This window comes from Mus musculus, chromosome 5 (assembly GCF_000001635.26).
Source record: "Mus musculus strain C57BL/6J chromosome 5, GRCm38.p6 C57BL/6J".
NCBI classification, from domain to species: domain Eukaryota; kingdom Metazoa; phylum Chordata; class Mammalia; order Rodentia; family Muridae; genus Mus; species Mus musculus.
The window spans coordinates 4881580-4904000 of NC_000071.6; the positions used below are offsets into that span (position 1 = coordinate 4881580).

Sequence of the window (22421 nt, forward strand, 5' to 3'; positions counted from 1 at the left end):
AGAGCAGTTTTCTAGGAGGGTTTTAGGATCCAAGGTAATAAGAGATCAGTAGCAGATTCCTCCAGAAATAGGACAAAGAGAAGAGAGAGGAAGATGGATCCATGAGTAAGCAGAAACAAGGCAACAGAAACTACAAAGTGAAGAGAAGATGAAGACAATATGACACCGACTGTAAAAGTGACCCACCACAATGTCACAGCATGGAAGGGGAGCCTTGGACACCTCCATCTCCTGGAGCAGTTTCCAGAGTCAATATGGCAGACAGATTAAGGCTACTGTTGGCTTCTGCCTTACAGTCCTGTCTTTGTGAAGTGTGTGCAGCTATATCGACTGTCAGTCTGCCTTCCTTTTGCATACTACTGCTAACGGAGGAAGCCACTATGGCACTTCAATGGAGTTATGGCCCTTGCTAATGTCATCTCTTGCTCTTGTGGGCACCAGGCATTGTGTCTTTCCATGCCTCTCATGTAACTCAGTCACCTGGCTCTGGCTCCTTTTGCTTTGGCCAAGTGCCTCTTTTCTCACCGTCCGAGTCCTTCTAAAGCGACTTTCATCTAGCACCAAGATACACTTGACTGCAATGAATTCTGTTCTGTTTTCTTGATTTTTCCTTAAAATAGGTGGATGGAAGAAGAGTTCTCCATCAGTGTTGTCCAGAAGGGTACTGTGTGATGCCTGCCTGGTCTCCTCAGACCTGGTATCTATGCACTTCAACTATACAGCACGAGAAATTCTAGCAAGGAAGAGATATTTAAGGTGAATTGAAATTAAATTAAGTAATTTTAAATGGGCATACAATTCCTACATTACACACCATGAAACCATTCTTTCTTATGGAAAAGGAAAGAGGGAGAACAAATAGTTCTGCTTCATGGTATACTATTTTCCTAGTTTATCTTTACTCTGTCCTGACTCAAGTAAGTTGTTGATTTTACCTTATAAACATGCAATCCCTGGATAACTATTGAAGATTTCACTATCTATGGTCCCCTTAAGTTCTTATATGTTTTTTAAAGAATTTGGACTATGAGTACTGTGTTTCTGTCATTTTGCCTTACCTTTTCCTCTTTCCAACCCACCCCCCCTTCCCCGTTTTTAGCCTGTGTAATTATTGTAATATACACATACACACGCATGTTCACACCACCCCATTAAATACATAAATACAACCCACTGAGCCCATTCAATTTTGCTCCTTTGAATATGTGATTAGAGGTGGCCATGAGGTATTACATAACCATTTAGTGAGCTCAACCCAGGGACAATGTATTCTCCATCTCTCAGTAGTCAGTTAATGACCACTGGAGTTTGTTAAAATATTGATTCGTGAACCCCAGGTATTGGGTTGGAAAACTTTGCAGGAGTTTGGTGTCCTAGAATATGAGATGCCTATTTTCAGAGAAGGTGGCAGCAGCACACTAGGTCATGAATAGACTTTGGCAAACAAACAATGTGCCAAGTAAACAAAACCAAACCCTTGATCCTAGTCAATGAAGTGAGTCAGTGAAAACTCTTGAACAATGAATAGCTTTGAATCTCTTTACCTAACAGATCACTTTGAGGAAATGACTGTTCACTGACTGGGGTAAGGAAAGTGAGGCTGAGGACTTTTTTCATTGTCATGTAATTCTTAAATAATTTGGACTAAGAATGATGATATGCTGAAACAGAAGGAGATCGCCAAAGTATGCATAGTTAATCTCTCACAATTGAGCCAAACAGTATTACTTCATACACTAGACAAATATTTGTAAGGTTACTATGAGTTTAATGGAGTCCAAGACTATTCATTCATTGAGAAGGGATTTTTTTTTTTACAATTTTAAAGGATATATTTATTTTATGCATAGGAGTACACTGTAGCTACAGACACACCATTATAGAGCATCAGATCCCATTGCAGATGGTTGTAAGCCATCATGTGGTTTCTGGGAATTGAACTCAGGACCTCGGAAGAGAAGTCATTCAGTGCTCTTAACCACTGAGCCATCTCTCCAGCCAAATTTTTATACATTTTAAGATTGCTGGATAATCTCACTTTTACCTTTTTTCCCCCATTACTTCTTTGTTTTCCCCAACCTTATTTTCTTCATTATACTTTTAGTACTACATTGGTTTTATTTTATTGAATTTGGGAGTATTTGGGGGAGAGGTTGTTTTGTTTTGTTTCTCTAAAAACTCATTTTTCAATTCCATTCTTACACTGATCTAATCTTGTTCTCAAAACTTTTCAAATTGGGAATAATTTTGTTTCTTGTTTTGTGTGTGTGTGTGCGTGCGCATGTATGTGTTTAGCAACTCCCCTCCATTTTTCCCCTTTGAGGCCTTTTTCTTTTATCACCTTACTTTACTATTTTCACATTTACTCTAAGTGTTTTATTTATTTATTTATTTATTTTAATTTATTTACATTTCAAGTATTATCCCTTTACCCCTCCCAGAAACCCTCTAATCCACCCCCCTTCCCTTGCTTCTATGAGGGTATTCTTCTACCCACTCACCCACTTGATTCCCCTACACTGGGCATCTATGGAGCCTTCAGAGGACAAAGGACCTCTCCTCCTGTTGGTGCCTGATAAGGCCATCCTCTGCTACACATGCAGCTAGAGCGATGTGTACTCCTTTGTTGGGGTCTTAGTCCCTGGGGTGTCTAGTTGGTTGGTATTGTTGTTCTTCCTGTGGGGTTGCAAACCCCTTCAGCTCTTTCAGTTCTTTCTCTAACTCCTTCATTGGGGAACCCGCACTCGGTGCAATGATTGGCTTTGAGCATCTGACTCTGTATTTGTAAGGCTTTGGCAGGGCCTCTCAGGAGACAGCTATATCAGGCTCTTTTTCAGCAAGCATTTCTTAGCATCCACAATAGTGCTGGAGTTTGGTGACTGTATCTGGGATGAATCCCCAGGTGGGAAAGTCTCTGGATGGCCTTTCCTTCAGTCTCTGCTCTGCACTTTGTCTCCATATTTGCTCCCCTGAGTATTTTGTTCCCCTTTCAGTTCTAAGAAGAACTGAAGCATCCACACTTTGGTCTTCCTTCTTCTTGAGCTGCATGTGGTCTGTGAATTGTATCTTTGGTATTCTGAGCTTTTGGGCTAATATCCACTTACCAGTGAGTGCATACCGTGTGTGTTCTTTTGTGATTATGTTACCTCACTCAGGATGATATTTTCTAGGTCCATCCATTTGGCTAAGGGTTTCATGAATTCATTGTTTTTAATAGCTGAGTAGTACTCCATTGTGTAAATGTACCACATTTTCTGTATCCATTTCTCTGTTGAGGGACATCTGGGTTCTTTCCAGCTTCTGACAATTTTAAATAAGGCTGCTGGGAACATAGTGGAGCATGTTATTATATGTTGAAGAATCTTTTGGGTATATGCCCAGGAGTGGTATAGATGGGTCCTCAGGTAGGACTATGTCCTATTTTCTGAGGAATGACCAGACTGACTTCCAGAATGGTTGTACAAGCTTGCAATTCCACCAACAATGGAAGTGTTTTCCTCTTTCTCCACACACTTGCCAGCATCTGCTGTCACCTGACTTTTTGAGCTTAGCCATTTTGACTGGTATGAGGTAGAATCTCAGGGTTGTTTTGATTTGCATTTTCCTGATGACTAAGGATGTTGAACATTTCTTTAGGTGACTTCTCAGCCATTTGGTATTCCTCAGTTGAAAATTCTCTGTTTTAGCTCTGTTCCCTATTTTTTTAATAGGGTTATTTGGTTCTCTGGAGTCTAACTTCTTGAGTTCTTTGTATATATTGGATATTAGCCCTCTATCAGATGTAGGATTAGTAAAGATCTTTTCCGTATCTGTTGATTGCCGTTTTGTTGTATTGACAGTGTCCTTTGTCTTACAGAAGCTTTGCAATTTTATGAGGTCCCATTTGTCGATTCTTGATCTTAGAGCATAGGATCACTGGTGGAGAAGGGGTATTCTTATCCCCAGATTATTTAAAAAAGACAGTGACCAACCCACTCTATCCCATCAGCACACTGAAAAAAATTACCTCAGCACAGACTTCTGGTTGGTATCACCACATACAAATGTAAGTGCGACTAAAGGATGTGACATTTGATATTACCAGTGGTATTTTCCTTGATGAATGTTTCCTATGTACAGTTGAAACTTGCTTGGGTTTTGTTCAACTCTCAATGCTAACCAAACGAGTGGGACAAGCTCTGAGACGGCTAAGTAACATGGCTAGAGAGTAAGGAGCTGAATGGAGCTCAGCAGTGAGCACCAGTGGCAGCGATCCTAGTCTTAACCCTGGCACTTGTGGCTTTCTTGTCATTTAATTTTGCTACAAGACTAAAACCCAATTGCTTTCTTCTACACAGCAAAATGCTTTGCATTAGCTTTTCCACTAAGGCCAATTTATGCAAACCAGACATTATTAACTAAATAATTGAAGTGACCTCAGTTTGCAAGAAAGGGAACAATGTGGCACTGAGGTACAGGAGAAATATTAGGACTTGGAGCATTCCTGCATGCCCTGTCCCTGTCATCTCAAAAGCAGCATGACACAATCCAAGTTCCAGACCAAGAGCCTGCTGATCAGCAGAGAGAGGTGGCTAAAACTCTAGCCTGGGCTCAGACTACCTCAGCCCCCAGTCTCTTCCCTTCATTCTCTTTTTCTGTCACTATGGGTGTTACAAAAAAATCAAGACAGTTCAGGGAAACTTAATATGTCACAGACTCCAAACAGGTGATGAATACATTTAAAACCAGGAAAGAAAACCAAAGACTAGAGGATGACATCTTTCTTCCTGAGATTCATTAACATGATATTTTTCTTTCATAATCTCCTTAGCTTGAAATTCATCTACTGGACAGAAATGAGCCATGCCACATGTTGTAGGGACTAATAAAATATCTGATCTCTAACATGGAAATGTTTGGTAAAATAAGAAACTATGATGATTTCTTTTTGTGTTGACAGCAACATGTTAGAATCCAGATTTTCTGCAGCTTTTATGAAAAGAATGGAGATGTTTCTTTAATGGCCTGCTGAATCAGATGTGCTCTGTGGACCAACAATGCTGAAGACTTCAACGTTGATGTGACAAAGATAACAGTCATAAGGAGAATATTTGTACATTATCAGACAATTGTAGAGACACTTGCCCACTGTGGAGCTAAGCCTGGACCCAGTGTGAGGAAGTGGACTGTGAGCTTAGCAAGCACCGCTGGCTCCAATTCTGAGCACCTTTGAAAATCTCTTTTCAATTAGCAAGTTTTGAGCCTTTCCGGGCAATTCTCTGTCCAGTCAGCTCCTTTTGATTGTACAATAATGAGCTGATCTTAAGCACATCTTTGCAACTTTGACTGGGTAGATCAGGAGAGTTCAGAAGAGCCAAGAAGAAAGGACACGCAAGCACAATCCTGCCACTGAAATTCAGTCTTGCATGTAAGCATGAATCAATAAAACAGAGCCAGTTTTCATTCTTATTCTACTGAATTAGCTAGAGGGTTAATAACTCGGGAGCTAAATACCATTAAAATGCACATGCTGCATGTAACTTTTATGAATCAAACCATTCTCAGAACCACGAGGCTACTGGTCAGAAACTGGTTAGACTCTAAGCCACAAGCTATCTGACCATTGCAACTCAGAGTGGGTCCCAGATGACACTGACTTCATATACAATGACCCAAAGAAAGCTGTCCTCTCATCCGTGGTTTAGTAGCAGTATCTACTGGCCAGTATTTACATGTCACACTTTAACCAGGAGCCTTTTTTCCTCTTCCAAAGCAACATAAATCACTGCCACATCCCTAGGCTAGCAAAATTAACCTCCATTTTGAGGGCATAAAAACCTAGGTTCCAAAATGGCTGAAGATTGGCAGGTGTACCGAAGAGCTGTGTGCACCGTCTTTGCTATAAATCCACCTTGCTTCTTACCATATTTCCAAATAAGAGAGAATCAGGCTATTCCCCCAAATTAAAAAACAAAACAAAACAAAACAAAACAACCAGTCAAGCAGGTAGCTCATACTTGTAAACTCAATGCTTTTGAGGCAGAGACATGAGGATTTCTTGCTGGACCTGAGTCAGAGAGTTCCAGGTTCAATGAAAGACACTGTCTTAAAAAATAAGGTGGACAAAAATTGAGGGAGGTATTTGATATCAACCTCTTGCCTATATCACCCCCATCCCCAACATCCTCACAGACACACACACGTGAACAGTTCTTCTTGTATTCAGCTCACGTCATTCAGCACTTAGTTATGGAACACAGAACATGCTCTGCCAAAAGCATTAGAGAAGGGCTTCCCCATAAGGGTGAGAAGTGGGTAGTGTTGGTATACCGCTTTAATTTCAGTTCTCAGGAAGCAGTGGCGAGGGAACTCTCAGTTCAAGGCTAGCCTGGTCTACAGAGCAAGTTCCAGGACAGAAAGGAATACTGGGAGGAACCCTGCCTTGAAAAACCAAAACTGAAAAACCAAACCAAAGCAAAGCAAACCAAACCAACCAAACACCCCAGACATCTCTTTCTGGTAACCCAGAAAGATACAACCTTTTAGACATCACTGCCTTAAACTTGGCCCTGGGCATGTGCAATAACTTGACAGGTTAACATGCCTGAACATCACCATGATAGTTCACAGTTCCTACCTGTAAAACAGTAGAGGTCAAAGAAGCAAACTATGAGACCCAGAGCTTTACCTCAATAGGTCTGTGGCAGGGGCCAGACAGGAATCAGAGCCCAGGGAGGACCTGGCAAGCTACTTCGCTTACAACAACAGCTGCACATTTTCTCTTATCACACATGAGATCGTCTGGTGGGGCAGAACTGGGGGCATTGTCAGAGTTGCCCATACTTCATGAAAAGCTAAAAATCTAGAATTTTGTATGAAGTATCCCAATTTTAAAATGACAGCAAATAATTAAAAGCAAATTGCATTGGCCAAATAAAACAGGTCTGTGGTTCAGGTCCAGCTCATAGTGGACCTTTGCTAACTTCAGTGATGAACTCAGGAGTAATCGAGTTGGGTGCTCAGCACTCAGTGGTTTGCGAGTGACTGCAGAGCGAACTTACAGGATCCAGCACAACATTACTAAGAGCTTCGGAGGTGCCTGAAAACGCTGACATCAGTGATTGTTCTCTGCCTCAGCAAAATGTTTGACACAGGCCAGAATAAGCCCACAGGACTCACAAGACAGCTTCAGGGAGAAATGAGACTGAAATTGTTCACTGAAAACTGTATTCCCCATCTATTGCAAACATTACTCTCCAGCAAAGCAGGGCCTCTTACCTGTGCTCTCCTGAGAGTGCCGGGCTTGTCAGTGTTTGCTGTTCGATAGGCTTTTCCCATAACTATTGTTTTTTCCAAAGGCCCTCATGCTCTCTCCAGCTTCTGGTTGCAATCTCACATTTGGGACGGTAAAAATAGAAGACACTGAGGAGAGAATGCGATATTCCGTTTACATATTTATACACATGTTGACACTTTATTTAAAGAGGACTGTGATTCTCTCTGGATTTACAGCATGTGAAACGCTGTGGTAAGGGTCGGTTTTGAAATGCCAAGTGGTCAAAGGTGCACACACAGCTATATGCACTTACACATGTATACACACACACACACACACACACACACACACACACGTACATGTACACACATACACATTTGCATGAGGTAGAGCCACGGCTCCTGTTTTGCTGATCTTAGAATGATACACTTGGATTCGGAGACAAGTCTTTGCCATTTTTTAAAAAATAATTTATGAGAGACGTCCCTTTTGAAAAGATTTACTTATGTTACATACGTGAGTACTCTGTCATCGTTTTCAGACACATCAGAAGAGGGCATCTGATTCTATATCAGATGATTGTGACCCACTATGTGGTTGCTTGGAATTGAACTTAGGACCTCTGGAAGAGCAGTCAGTGATCTTAACCACTGAGCCATCTTTCCCGAGCCTGAGAGAAGTACTTTTTGATTCTAACATTTGGGAAGTTTCAGAAGGAGCTGGTTGCAGTGAATAGATCGTGAGTTTGATTCTAGCAGTCCCAGCTTTTCAGTGTCTTACAGAGGGCTAAGAGGAGAGGCTAAGTAGTTGCTTGAATATGAGAGTCTGCGAGCTAGGGACCTTTGGAGTCAGTGTCAGTGTGTGGATAATATTTAAATCTTGAGGCTGGATGCCATCACTCAGCTCTAGGGAATGAACCAGATAGAAAGGTCTAAGGAGAATGAATACATTGGGAACTCAACGGCATTCCTTAGCCTGCCTGGCAGATCAGAGAGGTTGCAAAGCAACATTGCAGGAGGTAAAAGTCAAACCATGAAAGAATCCTACATGGGGAACCAAGGGAAGGATGTGTTAATAGGAAAAGGTGCCAGATAAATGTGACTAATTCCACGGACAGATCTAGCTAAAAGCTGGGGAAGCCCCAGAGACAGAGGGGTTGAAATAGCATCACAGGGGTTATCACCACCTACACAGAAGACACTCAAGGTGGAACCTGGAAAGGAAAGGGCAGAGCTGTTCAACTGGCCAGCAGGGTGATGCAAGCTTTAAATTCCAGCATTAGGAAGGCAGAGCTCTGCAGGCAGGGAGTGCTGTGAGTTCAAGATCAGTCTAGTCTACATATAGTGCAACCCTGGGTCAAATTAAATAAATTCAGTAATAAAAAAATAGGTGTGCTTGCCATATTCATAAAAAGATAGCACAACACTACATAATAGCATCGTGCTGTTAGAGTATTATACAGGACAATGCAGTCGAGACTATAAGCACTAGCTCTAGAAAGGTCCTGTGGGTCTTCCATGCCTTCTTCAGCTTGCTCTCTGAATGAGGAGTTGGGAGCACAGAGGGACCAAGGCACATGGCCACAGTTGCCTGGCCAGGACCTGTGGGGCTGAGCTTGTAGCTAGGGCGTGTGATTCCCAGCTCATTGCTCTCCACACCGGACCAATTTGCTGGCCTTCTTTGAGGAGATTTGAGTTTTGTGAATTAGCAAATGAATGTAATGAAATCAAGGCCTCTGCGCTGTGAACTGTATTTTGTTCATTTACTTCGACAGGGATAGTTCAGCTTCAATTATTTATGTAACTTGATAGTATACACAGAGAATGCCCTGTGGTGTGCTTGGCGAAACTAATGAATTTCTTCTAAATCAACCCACTATTTATTTCCCTGCAATTAAATCCTTATGAAGGAATAGAGCAAGGCTGTTTGGATTTGGGGACAGGAGATTGACACTGTCACCATCCCTGGTCAGCCTGGCTGCCACAGAGTTCCCTACCTAATCCTATAATTACTTTTGCTTGATGCACTTATTCTATTTCCTGCTCTGATGACACTAATACTTTGCTTCTAAATTTTCTTATTACATAACTACAATAAACATTCACAGATCTACGGTGCATCCGTGGCCATTTTGAAATGTATGCTGACTTTGCCTGTACCACTCTCAGGGCTTGGCTAGCCATGAATGCTTCTATTTCTATACTTCCTACCATGGTTCCTGCTCAATCCAGATCAGCCCTATCAACTGTATTATCTGCTCCGTGGTGGTCACTTCCCTAAGAGGTCCAACTGGCCCCATTCATTCTCATGTCCATGTGGACTATATGGGCCTAGAGGGCCTGACTAGGAAGGTGATAAAATGTAGATGGTCTCAGGAAGGGAGTGGTCCTTATGATGGGATTAGTAGCCATGTAAAAATGAGAAATATTCTCTGTGTCCTGTAAGAGCAAGCAAAGGGGCGCCTGGGAGTCATGAGGACGGCCCTTACCAGGAACAGAACCAGGCAGCACTTTCGTCCTGAACTCTCCTCCCCTGGAACTGTGAGAATAAATATCTGTTGTTTTAGCCTCCCCGTGCCATGCTATTTCCTTAGGACAATGTGAGCTGACCAAGACAGCCTGGATCTTGGAACTGGTGAGGCATCCGTTCTGAGCTGGCTGCAGACAACATCCCTTCCTTGGTTCTGCAGTATTGCTGTGACAGGTGCACCCTCCCCCAGACACCCTTGAACTGGAAGATGGAAAGGTTCTGAAGTGTCACACATTCTGTCATTTACCAGACAGTGAACTTTACAAAAAAAAAAAAAATCTACGCTCATCTGAAGTTTAATATGAAGAATGTCAAGAATTTACAAGTACTGTCAGCCTAATACTCAGACAAGAGTAACACGAGCCCTTCATTCACTTTAAGGAACTAATTCCCAAAGTCACATGAGTCTGGGGATTCTTTGTTTTGAAAACATGTTTACAAGGGCAGCCACGTTGTTCTAAATGGAAATGACTGTAGTATTTAGTGCTGGGATTGTCCTTTCTGCGAATCGATTTACCCTTCATAATGATTATCTTCCCGACACAGAAATAGCATTTCTGTAACTCAAAATTGTTACTGGAGGCATTTAGTAGGATCTTGCTTTAAAAATATAATGATTTTTCATCTTTATTCTCCCCCCTTCAAAAGGTTTCGCTGCTCATGATGTTTAACGTTCTGCAGAGACGTGTTTCTGCCAATGAATATCGTCTTATGGTTATGCTTCTGCAAATAGCCTGCTGTGAGCTGATAAAGGGATTAATGCAGCCAAAATTCTTAATCTGTGAAATTACAAATTAAATTCTCATATTAAAAATACCACCCTGAGGTATTTTTTGTGGTTTTAATTCCCCTCTGGTGTTCTGCATACATTGTGCTTGTTAATGACAGGGACGGGGCTGTCTCGGTTGGCAGGCTGCTGCTCGGTGATAATGTGTAGGCATTTACTCCCTTATAGCAACTGGATTTAACCACTGGCTGATAAACTAAGTGGCAAATGGGTAATAAGTCCATATTAACAGGGAAGTACTACTACAGAATTGGGAATTCGCAGACTCTCAAAATCCTGGCTTAAACTCCATCATCAAGTCAGATAGCATTGAGCTGTCGCCAAGGAGGTCAAGGTGGAAGCTACACTGCATAGGGAAAACAAGCCCCGTTTTTGATTGCAGCGGGCTGTAACACAGTGGGCCCTGCCTCCCTTTCGTCTTTTCCAGCACAGGGAGAGGTATGATCCGTTCCTTTTTTTTTTTCCTCTCCCCTATAAATTTAAGTCTTGTACTTTCCTTTAAAGTTTGGAATCACTGTTATAATCAAGGATCGACCTTTAGAAAGGAAGTAAGATAGATGATAAAGGAAATATAGGCTGGGAATGCTTAAGATATTAATGAGGGTTTGAATGCATAAGGAAAGCATCAGGTTAATACACCCATAGCTACCTTGGCGGGGAGGGGCAAGAAGCACACGTAAGTGTGAGATAGAAAAAGAAAAGTTAGGTTAAGAAGACTCAGGGGAGTTGTTACTTAGGATTTGGATCCAAAGAAAGGGTGGCTGACTGTTGCTATGGAGAATCCAATGCTGCAGGGGAGTCATAAATTCCAGAGACAAAGGAAGTAACTTCCTGTCTACTATAAGTGATGTATGCATAAGAATTAATAAATGCCTTATAAATATTTATCTATCTATGCCGTATGCTATTTTTAAGGCAATCAGGAAATATGAAATATCTCTAACGGGTCTTTGGAACATATCACCACTGAATAAAAATATTCCTACTGCTGCCACAATGTTTTTCAAAATTTCACAAGAATTCTGCTTCACACTTGGGAAGAAAGCTGAGATCCTCCCAGCCATAAATCCTTCCCCAAATACTTTAAATGTAATTGAAAAAGCCTGTGTAAATATGAGTACTTTTGTAAAAACAAAACAAAAACCCACCCAGGAATGTGTTTTGTTTTAAAAAGATCTAGAGAAGAGCTGTCTGTACAAATACCAAGAACATGTGTAGCTAAAATGAATTCCATGTCTTCAGCTCTTACATGTCAATTCAGTGTATTTGCCAATTGCCAGTTCGGGTCCTCAGTTCACTGCCTAGCAGTGCTTTTGAAGGTTATTGTTACAACCAAGATGGTCTCTGAAAATCAAACAGAAATGAATCATTTTTCCTCTGTGTACTGCAGCCAGTTAAAATAGTACTGTATGCAGAAAGCACTAAATATGTAAATCATATTTTCCTTTATGACTGCTCAGATCATTTTTTTGGACACACACATAATCAAATACAAAGACGCGCAGCTGCCGACTGCAGAGGAGAGATAGCAAAAAATGAATCCATTTTCTTTCTGTGTCTGGTAAGCTAGCAATTGAATGGCAGGACTCCAATAAATATATATACACACAATTCCCCTTCTGGCTTGAGCGATTGAATCCTCTCTCTCTCTCTCTCTCTCTCTCTCTCTCCTCTCTTTTCCTCTCTCTCTCTTCCTCTCTCTCTCTCTCTCTCTCTCTCTCTCTCATCTCTCTCTCACACACACACCCACCCACACAGAATGCATACACACAAACACACAACCTTATGTTTATGCAACATGAATGAGCCCATCTATCTACATGCATACTACACATTGATGACCAAGGGCTCCGATTGGATGCTGGAGTCCTACTCACTATCAGTCAGCTCCCATAGCCGTGGAGGCAGATCGCTGAAATACTCATGGCTCAAGGCGGCCTGTGCTGATAGCCTGTTCTTTGGGGAACACTGGAGAAGCTTGGAGGCCAAGTCTTCAGCATGATTTACATAGCTGAGCCTGAAAACAAGCAAAAACAGAGAAAACATCAGACCGAAGGAGACAGTCACTAAGTACGACTTAAGGCTCATGCCACATCTTATGTACTTCAGTTTATGTCTGGCCAGGGAAACAACTTAAATTACCTGCTGAAATAAACAAACTGAAGGCACATGCACCCTTCCACTGTGTGTTATCCTAAAATGTCCTTTTCTCTAGATATGCTAAGGATTGTTGACTTAAAATATTTTGACTGTAAGCAAAGTACTGATTATTTCAGAATGGATGAAAGTAAGTTCAGAAGTAGAAAATTATAGATGACAGTTTATCAAATAGTTGCCAGCATTCATTCATGGACTCTTTGTATGGCATACACATATGGATGCATTTATAGGAAATTAATACCGAATAACTAGGGGAATTAAAATAGAGCTGTTATTAAGTTATTAAATTCTCCGGTTACTAAAATTACTTTCCCTCAAAGAATTTATATTTTCTTGCCTTAAATAATAATAAAATAAAAATACCGAAGCAACTGTCCTGCCAAATGCCAGCCATTCTGATACCGGCATCCAGGTTAACAAACAGATATGCTTAAATGATACGGGGCTCAATCAATTCAAGATGACCTTTAAAACAACAGTAGATAGAGGGTATGTGTCGCAAGATTATAGGAGAAACGGATAGAAGCAAACCCTTTGATGTGGTATCAGCTTTCCATTGGGTGGCAGCCATGCCTGGTCTTCCCAGTTTTGCTTTTCATGGAAACTATTCCGCTGGTCAGAGCAATCAGACATGGAAAATTAACACAACACTGATGAATGGCACCCCCTCTATAAGAGTCCAACCAGGGAATTACCCCCATTTGGTGGTATAGAAAATAGGTAGGGAATGGCAGTGGAATGCTCATTGAGGCAATCCATGTTCTCCAAAGGCGTTTACCCACACATCTCTGTTTCTGCAAGCAGTGTTAACTCTACCAACTCCCAGAGGCAGCCAGACAGGGCTGGGGCTTGGGGCCAAGCTGCTCCGCCAGTAATTTCAAAAGCCTTGAAGGTGCTAAGCACACCATTAGCCTCAGCCTCCAACTCCACACTCTCACATTTTTGTAGTGGGAAGGGAAGGCTTCTAGGAGGGGGCTGTGGAAGGGGAAAGGAGCCGATGCACTCAGGCAGACACAAAAGTGGAGCTTTACATCTTCCCATCACAAGGTGTCATGAATGGATGGATCCATTGCTGCAATGGATGTTTGCTTCACTTGTCTCTTTCATTTACAGACAGATCCCAGGACTGGCTTTAAGTGTCTTTGTCTAAGAGACATCTGTCCACAGGAAAAGGAGTCGTTTTCAAAGCCCTTCTTCTCTCCCTTACAGAGGGGTCTAGGTCACCAACACTATCCCTTCCTGTCTCAAGACCTCTCATGCTTACAAATTTGTCATTAACAGCTCTAAAACTCAAGTTTGAAATAGACAGACTTCACAGTAAAGGCATAATTACACTGAAGGTGCTGTTTATAAATTACATAGTGAACATCCCATCCCTATCAATTTTATATCATTTTGATAAAATAGAGCATTCGAACCAGACTGCAATCAGATTTGAGTTTGGGACCTGACACAATTTTGTACAAATTAAATAAATACCATTTATTTTAAAAAGAAAAAATGCTGCCAATCACCCCAAACTCTACGTTACTATACTTTAGGTACTTAAAGAAACTGGTAATTAGAATATTTGGTATGCCCATATCCAGCACTAAATTCGTGACCATAAACATGCGAACATTTGTAATACAGAGCAATGAGTACCACTTCTTTTTCTCTTTGGTTTTTTGATATAAGATCTCATTTTCAGTCAAGGCAGGTTTATTTTTTACTAGATAGTCAAGGTAGGTTTTGAACTCATGATCATCCTCCTGCCTCAGCTTCCTGAAGTGCTGAGGTTACATGAGACATGAGTTTCCATGTCTGGCTTAACACATTTTCTTTTTCTGATCTTAATTTTCTCATCTAAGAGATAAGATGGGTGAACCTCATGTATCTGCAGTCCCTCCACTTAGGAGAGCTATGTGCAGCACTGGAAACACGGCTTACTGTTTTGAAGAACTGTGCACATTCACAGTTGCACCTTTGTTTTTGCCGCAGGTTACTGCATTTAGATAAAATGAGGTGTACCTAAATGTAAGGAGCTCACCAATAGGAGACAATTTCATTCTTCCCACCCAAGAAAACTACACTTTTAATAATGTCTATGAAATACATTTTTAGTTGTGATATCAAGTTTATGCGCAAAGTTTAAATCATAAATAAAATTCTTGTTTCTTTATTTTACTACTTTTGTTTGTATTTCTTACGTGCATTTCATGAAAAGAACCAACTTTGTACCAATTTTTCCCCATGCCTTTTTAGTACCATGGTTTGGGTCATTGCTAGAACCACTCTCTGGGTCCACTTAAGTTGTCATACTTTGGGGAAGCAGCTTTATCGGAAACTATCAGTTTACCTTAGCAGAGTGCTATAATGACTGTGGTTATCCATCTCCTATGGTGATGATGATGATGGCATATTTGTTATATCTTCTATATAAACCCATGGATATTTTATGCTGTGTAAGGCTGGTACTTAGATGCATAACATTCTAGAAATGTTATACCTTCCACATAAAGTAGGACTTTCATCCTCATACGATCTTTTCTACATTTAATAAGACATTCTAAGCCAAAGTTCACATTTTCTTCTCATTAATTTAATGACTGCATGTGCCTTTGTTTTAGTATTTCTGACACCTTTTGTGACCTGCCTTCTCTTTCATATATACTACATAGATGGGTTTAGTTTTTATGCACTCAGGCAATCCCTGTGTCTTAATAAGAAAGTTTAGTCCATTCACATTTTTTTTTAAGTATTGAAACATTTGCTACCAGGATAATTGTGCATTGCCATCTTATCCTCTTGAGCTTTTTAAATTTTCCTACCTTCTTTCAAATTGAAGTTGAAAACTCGGTGTCTTCTAACTTTTGTTTTAGTCTTATATAAAATGTTTAAGTGCTCATCTGTGTCCTAGAGGCTACTGTTAATTCTTTTTTTCCCTTTTAAAAAGAGTATCGTTATTTCCCTGGGTGCTTAAGATATTGCAGCAAACTTTCAAAAGATGATGAAAAGTAAATTAAAAAACCCAACTTCTCCCATAGGATTAGAATCACACATCTATTTTTGAAGTAACATCAATATACATTACATTTTTACTGGTTATACAAATTTAAAACTATGCAGATATTAATTTATGCAGATCATCTGGCATAGAAAGTATTAAATGTGTGCTTAATTCATTACCAGAATCTCCTCTCTTCACAAAAGGATAACAGAATAACAAATAGCACACCTGCCACAAAATATTTGGCAAACAACTTTACTTGGTATGAAAAATATTTCATAGAACTTACAATTTTTTTTTTATGATTAAGAATTCTTTCTGTGTTCTAGTGGCATGTACCCATGGGGGTAGGCTACATTAAAGACAAAGGCAGGAGTATTGGGCTAGCCTGAGCTACATTTTAAAAACAAGCTGGGTGTGGTAGTACATGCCTATAATTCCAGTACTAGGGAGGCAGAAGTAGGTAGATCTCTGTGAGTTCCAGACTTGTTTGTCAAGCTTGGAAATGCTATTTTAAAACAAAACAAAATAAAAATATTTAAAACAATTTTTTCATACAACCCCTGAACATTCCTATCTTAAAAACAAAACAAAACAAAACAAAACTGAAACTCATGTCTCTGGAAAATCAAATGTATTTTGCTAAAAAATACTTAATAGCTCACTCCAAGTGTTTCTTCAGCCTTCCCAGTTCAAGCTGTGCACAAAGTGCAAACATGACATGAACTTACAATTTTTTGTTTGAAATATTAAAATGTGTGCTTCTATATAATGTGGATTTAACATAAAACTTTGAACTAGAGATTTGTGATTTTTCAAAATAGAGGTTTTTTTTAACAGCACAAAATAAAATTTATAGAAGGACATTAAACCATAAGACTTGGACCTTAGCCAACAAAATCAATGACTATTTAATTTTAGTGTGCACTGTTTTAAACATGGGAGACATGAACTAAGAACAAGAGGCAAACAGAGAATACAGACCCTTCTGCCCATGTCTGAAATGGTCACTGCGGAGTAACTGCAGGTTAGACCACTGTTTGGATTCCAGGACTCCAGTTCTGAGTGATGGCGAAAACTTAAGACTTGTACTTGGCATTCACTCCCCTAGGCTCTCTCCATGGCTTACATAGGGGCAGGATTTTGGCAGGGGAATAGTCTAAGGGTGTAAGCAAAGCTGCCTGATTCTAGGAGAAGGCAGCTGATACAAAGGGCAAGCATGCCTTAGCTGGTGGACAGGAAACTCACTTGCTAAGTTGGGATTCCAACACTGCTTATCAACAAGCCATAGGAGCTCCACTGACCTTATTCACAATGTATGATGAAGTTGACCCTGCCTCTGTTCATTTCAAAGGCAGGAAAAGGCAGTTTTGTTGCCTCTCATACTGTTTTTTTCTTTTTTCTTCTTCATATCTAAGTGTGCAGTCACACTTTAGGGCAGTACTCCTCCAAATGAAATGCTAAGTTCCACGCCACCTTAATACTCAGAATTCCACTCCATCTTTAGTTAAGGACAGAGCCACATTGACTGTACAATTGACCATACACAGGGTGGCCCTGTGCATGACTTTCTAAGCCGTGACTTAACATGAGAAAGAAATCTCAAGGGGAAGGGGCACTTTAGAAAGGAGTCTGAATACAGTATGCACAAGTAATGTAAAGAAACCTTAACGGAACAAACTCTCAGCGCCCGTTAAGTTGGAGGAACACGAGTGATTTATCTATTTATTTTTTAAATTTTCTCATATATAACATCCTGACTGCAGTTTCCCCTCCCCCTCTCCTCCCAGCTCTCTACCTCCACCCTCAGGGCCCTGCTTCCCCTCTCCCCCAGGTCCACTCCTCCTCAGGCCCCCACCCACTGTTAGGAGTCCCACAAGGACACCCAAGCTGCACAACCACTGCATATATTCAGAGGGCCTCAATCAGACCCATGCAGGCTCCCTGGTTGGTCGTTCAGTCTCTGAGAGCCCCTAGGAGCCCAGGTTAGTTGATTCTGTGGGTTTTCTTGTGGTGTCCTTGATTCATTGATCCAGTAATGAGGCAACAGAAAGAGAGTTCCACCAAGCTTACCCACTTAGGTCAGAACTCTTATAAGGATTGTTCCTATTTTAATTGTATCTCAGGTGCCTTAGTTAAACCATAGTGCTTCTTGGTGGGATAGTAAGGGGTTTCTATAGGGCCCCTTTCTACAGAAGAGTCACACTGTATGCCTGGCAATAATCTCCATTGCCCTTTAGACTATTCCCAAACATGTGACCAAAAGCCACTGCACCACCCAAACTACAGCAAGCAAATGGGAAAGCTCCTGGAAAAGGCTGGCCTTTTCCGTCAAAGAAGAAACTCCACCACTCCTTAGCTCCGAAGCACTTAAATTTGACTACAAAGTAAGGGTTAGGGTAATCTCTATTTGCCTACAAAATAATTGAAAAACATCAGAGTGCACTAAATCTAATAACACTAGTCTCATCTTCTATGTAATTGTCTAATATTTGCTTTTATTTTCTACATTCTTCAAAAGATGCACATGCGACACTATTACTGGTGCTGCTAGTGTCACTATACTGATACTTTATCAGTGCTTGCTAATTTATTGTCACTTTCCTGCTCATATTTCAGACATTCCTTGCTGCCTTAAAAAACTCTCATGGTTGCTTTATTTATTTTTTACATGAGCTTGATGAGGTCTAAGCCTTCATTGTTTCCTTAATTTCATGCCCACCAATTCTAGAAAGCCTGCCCTAGTGTTGACCCTTTCAGAATTCTTTCTCTCTGTCTTGTATAAATTTAGGCAAAACCTGCAGTTCTTAGGGGAGACATTTTGATCTCTTTCTAGAGAAAAAGCTGGCATGGAAAATTTTTTCTTGCAGTTTCTTTTTTCTAGAAGCAGGTCTGTTTGGCTTGTTTTGTTTTGTTTTGTACACTCCCGTGCTCTGAGTACCTTCACGCCCTATGTCCCATCTTTCTCAGGCCTGCAGCAGTGTTTTCCACTTTAGACAATGACTCTGGAAAGGCAACTTTGTTACTCTGGTCTTCTTCCTTCCTTCACTCTTTGTCCGACTAGAGATTCCCCTTCTTGACATAGAACAAAGGGACTCAGAGCACAGGAGTTCAGGTTCATCCATGGGCTGAAAAAACAAAACAAAACAAAACAAAACAAACAAACAAACAAACAAACAGACCTGCTTCTAGAAAAGAGAAACTGCAAGAAAAACATTTTCATGCCAGGTTTTTCTCTAGAAAGAGATCAACTTTATGGGTTTTTTCAGATACCAGCAACACTTATCAGCAAGTGTGTACCATGTGTGTTCTTTTGTGACTGAGTTATCTCACTCAGGATGATATTTTCTAGTTCCATTCATTTGCTGAAGGATTTCATGAATTCATTGTTTTTAATAGCTGAGTAGTACTCCATTGTGTAAATGTACCACATTTTCTGTATCCATTCCTCTGTTGAGGGGCATCTAAGGGAGCTGAAGGGATATTATTTTATTTCTTATTCTTTCTTTATTTTTCTAATTGGGATTGAAATCAGTCCCTGTTTTTGTTTGTTTGTTTGTTTGTTTGTTTTGTCACCTAATAAAGCATTAATGAGCATTTTTGTTTTTGCCTTACTGTGGTTCCAAAAGGGTCTTTCCTCTAAAACTTATGATAGATCTGCTTATAGAACCACTAAGGAGAGTTCCATTTTGTTCTCTAGAGTTGACTTGTAAATATGTGTAGTATAGCGGAATATATGATGTTACTTGTAATTATGTGTGATAGTCAAATATATGGTCTTAGTTTATAATTATTAATATAATGAATACATGCAATATGTTAACCCTCACTGGGATCTTTGAATGCTTCTGCCCATGAAAGCTGGATATAGTGAGTAGAGTTGTAATTGATATAGTACACTAACTACAGCATTCAGTGAAGAACCTATTTTCACACAAAAGCTTGAGATGACACGAAACAGAACAGAAATTTCTGGATTATTCTATACTTGCATTTCATACAGTTTTGGGCTAGAAGTCCATAAGCTATGAACCTTTGTCTGAAGCACAATTACAGTCACTAAGCTTTGTTTCATACATTGCACAACTACCTGGAGTAATGAGAAGTGGTATATCCCCCCCAAGGTACACACTACACACTCTCCACAGAGCAGTGGTACAGTACACGGGTCCTTTCAATTGACAGCATGCATGCGGATGTGGCAGCCACTGTGTTTAATACCTCTGGCTCCTCTCCATTTCCATCTCTGTAATTCTTTCTGACAAGAACAATTATGGTCAGAGACATGACTGTGGGGTGGCAACCTCATCCCTCACTTGATGTCCTGTCTTCCTACTGGAGGTGGGCTCTATAAGTTTCCCCTCCCTACTGTCAGGCATTTCATCTAAGGACCCTCCCTTTGATTCCTGAGAGTCTCTCACCTCCCAGGTTCCTGGTGCATTCTGGAGGGGAATTGCCTCCCCCCCCCCCCCATCTCCTAGTTCCCTAGGTTGCCTGCTTCCATTCTTTCTGTTGGCCTCAGGGCTTCAGTCATTTTCCAGATCAGGCCCCCTCTCCCCCCTACCTCCCTCCCCACACCCATTTTTCCTTCCAGCTCCCTCCCTCCCTCCCTCCCTCCCTCCCTCCCTCCCTCCCTCTCTCCCTCCCTTCTTCCCCACTTGTGATTGCTATCTTCTCTCTCCCAAGTGGGACTGAGGCCTCCTCACTTGGTCACTTCAGCTTGTTGACCTTTTTTGAGGTCTGTGGACTGTATCTTGAGTATTCTGTACTTTTTTTTCAGCCAATATCCACTTATTAGTGAGTACATACCATGCACAACACTATTACTGAGGCTATGGAGCACTCACAGAAAGGGACCTAACAAGACTGTGCTCCAAAAGATCCAAGAAGCAGCTGAAAGAGTCAGATGCAGATATTTGCACCCAACCAATGGGCAGAAGCTGCTGACCCCTGTTGTTGAATTAGGGAAGGCTGAAAGAAGCTGAGAAGGACAATCCTGCAGCAGACTCAATTAATCTGGACCTCTGAGATCTCTCAAACCACCAACCAGAGAGCATACACCAGCTGATATGAGGCCCCCAATAGACATACAGCAGAGGACTGCTGGGTCTGTGTTCATTCAGAGATGATGCACCTAACCCTCAAGAGACTGGAGGCCCCAGGGAATTTAGAGGTCAGGTGGGGTGGGGGTGGGGACATCCACGTGGAGACAGAGTGGTTGGGAGGAGGTATGGGATGTGGAACAGTCAGAGGGTGGATGGGGAGGGAGGACAAAATGTGGAATGTAAAAAATAAAAAAAAAAATTTAAAGGGATAGAACTGAAAATTCAAACCTAAATCTTCATTTATGAAAAAATAAATCAATTCACATTGAACTTTAAAAATGGTTTCTGTTTCAGATAGACCAGCTATAAATATTTAGCTCAAATGACATGGCCAGCAGAAAGATTTTCACCATAAGAGTCCCGCAGAAACAGTGTAACTTAGTGGCACGTCTGTTTGAGGTACAGAGTCCACAGCAATGGTTGCTACTTCTAAAGTTCTGGAAGTCACAAATCTCACCAGCAGAGGTAGTTTCTGAAGGCAGAAACCGTCTTCTCCAGAATGGAACAGCATGTCCTCACACTAAACAGAGCTCGTCATAGCTCCCGAAAGGCACCATTTTGTGGCATGTTATTTCACCCAAAGAAAAGGAAAAAAACTCTCTAATCCTGAACGAAACCTTTTCAAAGTGTATGTTCTCAATCAGCCCTTCCCTGAGAGCTGAAAATACAACTCAGCAATACAATAAATGCCCTAACAAATAGACCACATTTTTCACTTAATGCCTCCTCTAGGCTTAAACCAAACGGAGTGAAGGAAAGTCACCAGCCCCAGTGTGATGGATGCAGGAGGCAGGCTCCGCTGCCACCCTTAAAGTTGGCAGGGTGAATTTATATCAACACTGGTGAATCTTGGAGTACAATAAAAAGGGGAGAAACAGAGAGCAGTTAGCATATGACAGAACTCTCTCTTCATGTTTATTCCCTTACAGACGTGACACCGCCCAAGACAGTAAGAACATACAGAGCTAAAAACCTTTATGTTAATGTCACATTGGTATTTTATGGTGACACAGAAGACAGTGTCTCTACCCCTTAAACAATGTCACCTTGTATGTTGAAGGCATTAAAAGGGTAGGAATGGGAGCATCGTCAAAAACAAGGTGGGTCCCACTTAAAGAAAAAAAAATCAGGTTACAGGTCAAAGACTTACTGACAGTTAGCTCAAATGAAGAACAATGTATTTGATGGGGATGCAGATTTCAGCTTCATCATCTTATGACGCTGCCTCTAGAATTTGAAAGCACAGAGGATGGAAAGATCTCCCATGCTAATGGATTGAGAGGATCAATATAGTGAAAAATGGCTATCTTGCCGAAAGCAATCTACAGATTCAATGCAATCCTCATCAAAATTCCAACTCAATTCTTCACTGAGTTAGAAAGGGCAATTTGCAAATTCATCTAGAATAACAAGAAACCTAGGATAGCAAAAACTCTTCTCAATGATAAAAGAATCTCTGGTGGAATCACCATGCCTGACCTAAAGCTTTACTACAGAGCAATTGTGATAAAAAACTGCATGGTACTGGTATAGCGACAGAAAGGCCACCAACAGATTGGGAAAAGATCTTTACCAATCCTAAATCAGATAGGGGAC

The 22421-nt window shown here is 40.9% G+C and overlaps 1 protein-coding gene across 5 annotated transcripts in view; it reads right to left on the reverse strand.

Annotated features, from left to right (window-relative positions):
- Nucleotides 1–22421, reverse strand: part of Cdk14 (cyclin-dependent kinase 14) — a 576868-nt gene that overhangs the window by 78196 nt on the left and 476251 nt on the right. For all 5 annotated transcript variants that reach the window (NM_011074.3, XM_006503544.4, NM_001310448.1 and 2 more), the window contains 2 exons: nt 12449–12588; nt 7258–7401 (listed from right to left, as the gene is read on the reverse strand). In NM_011074.3, the coding sequence (NP_035204.2) occupies nt 7286–7401; nt 12449–12588 (256 nt within the window). In that variant the 3' untranslated portion in view covers nt 7258–7285. The remainder of the gene's footprint in view (nt 1–7257; nt 7402–12448; nt 12589–22421) is intronic.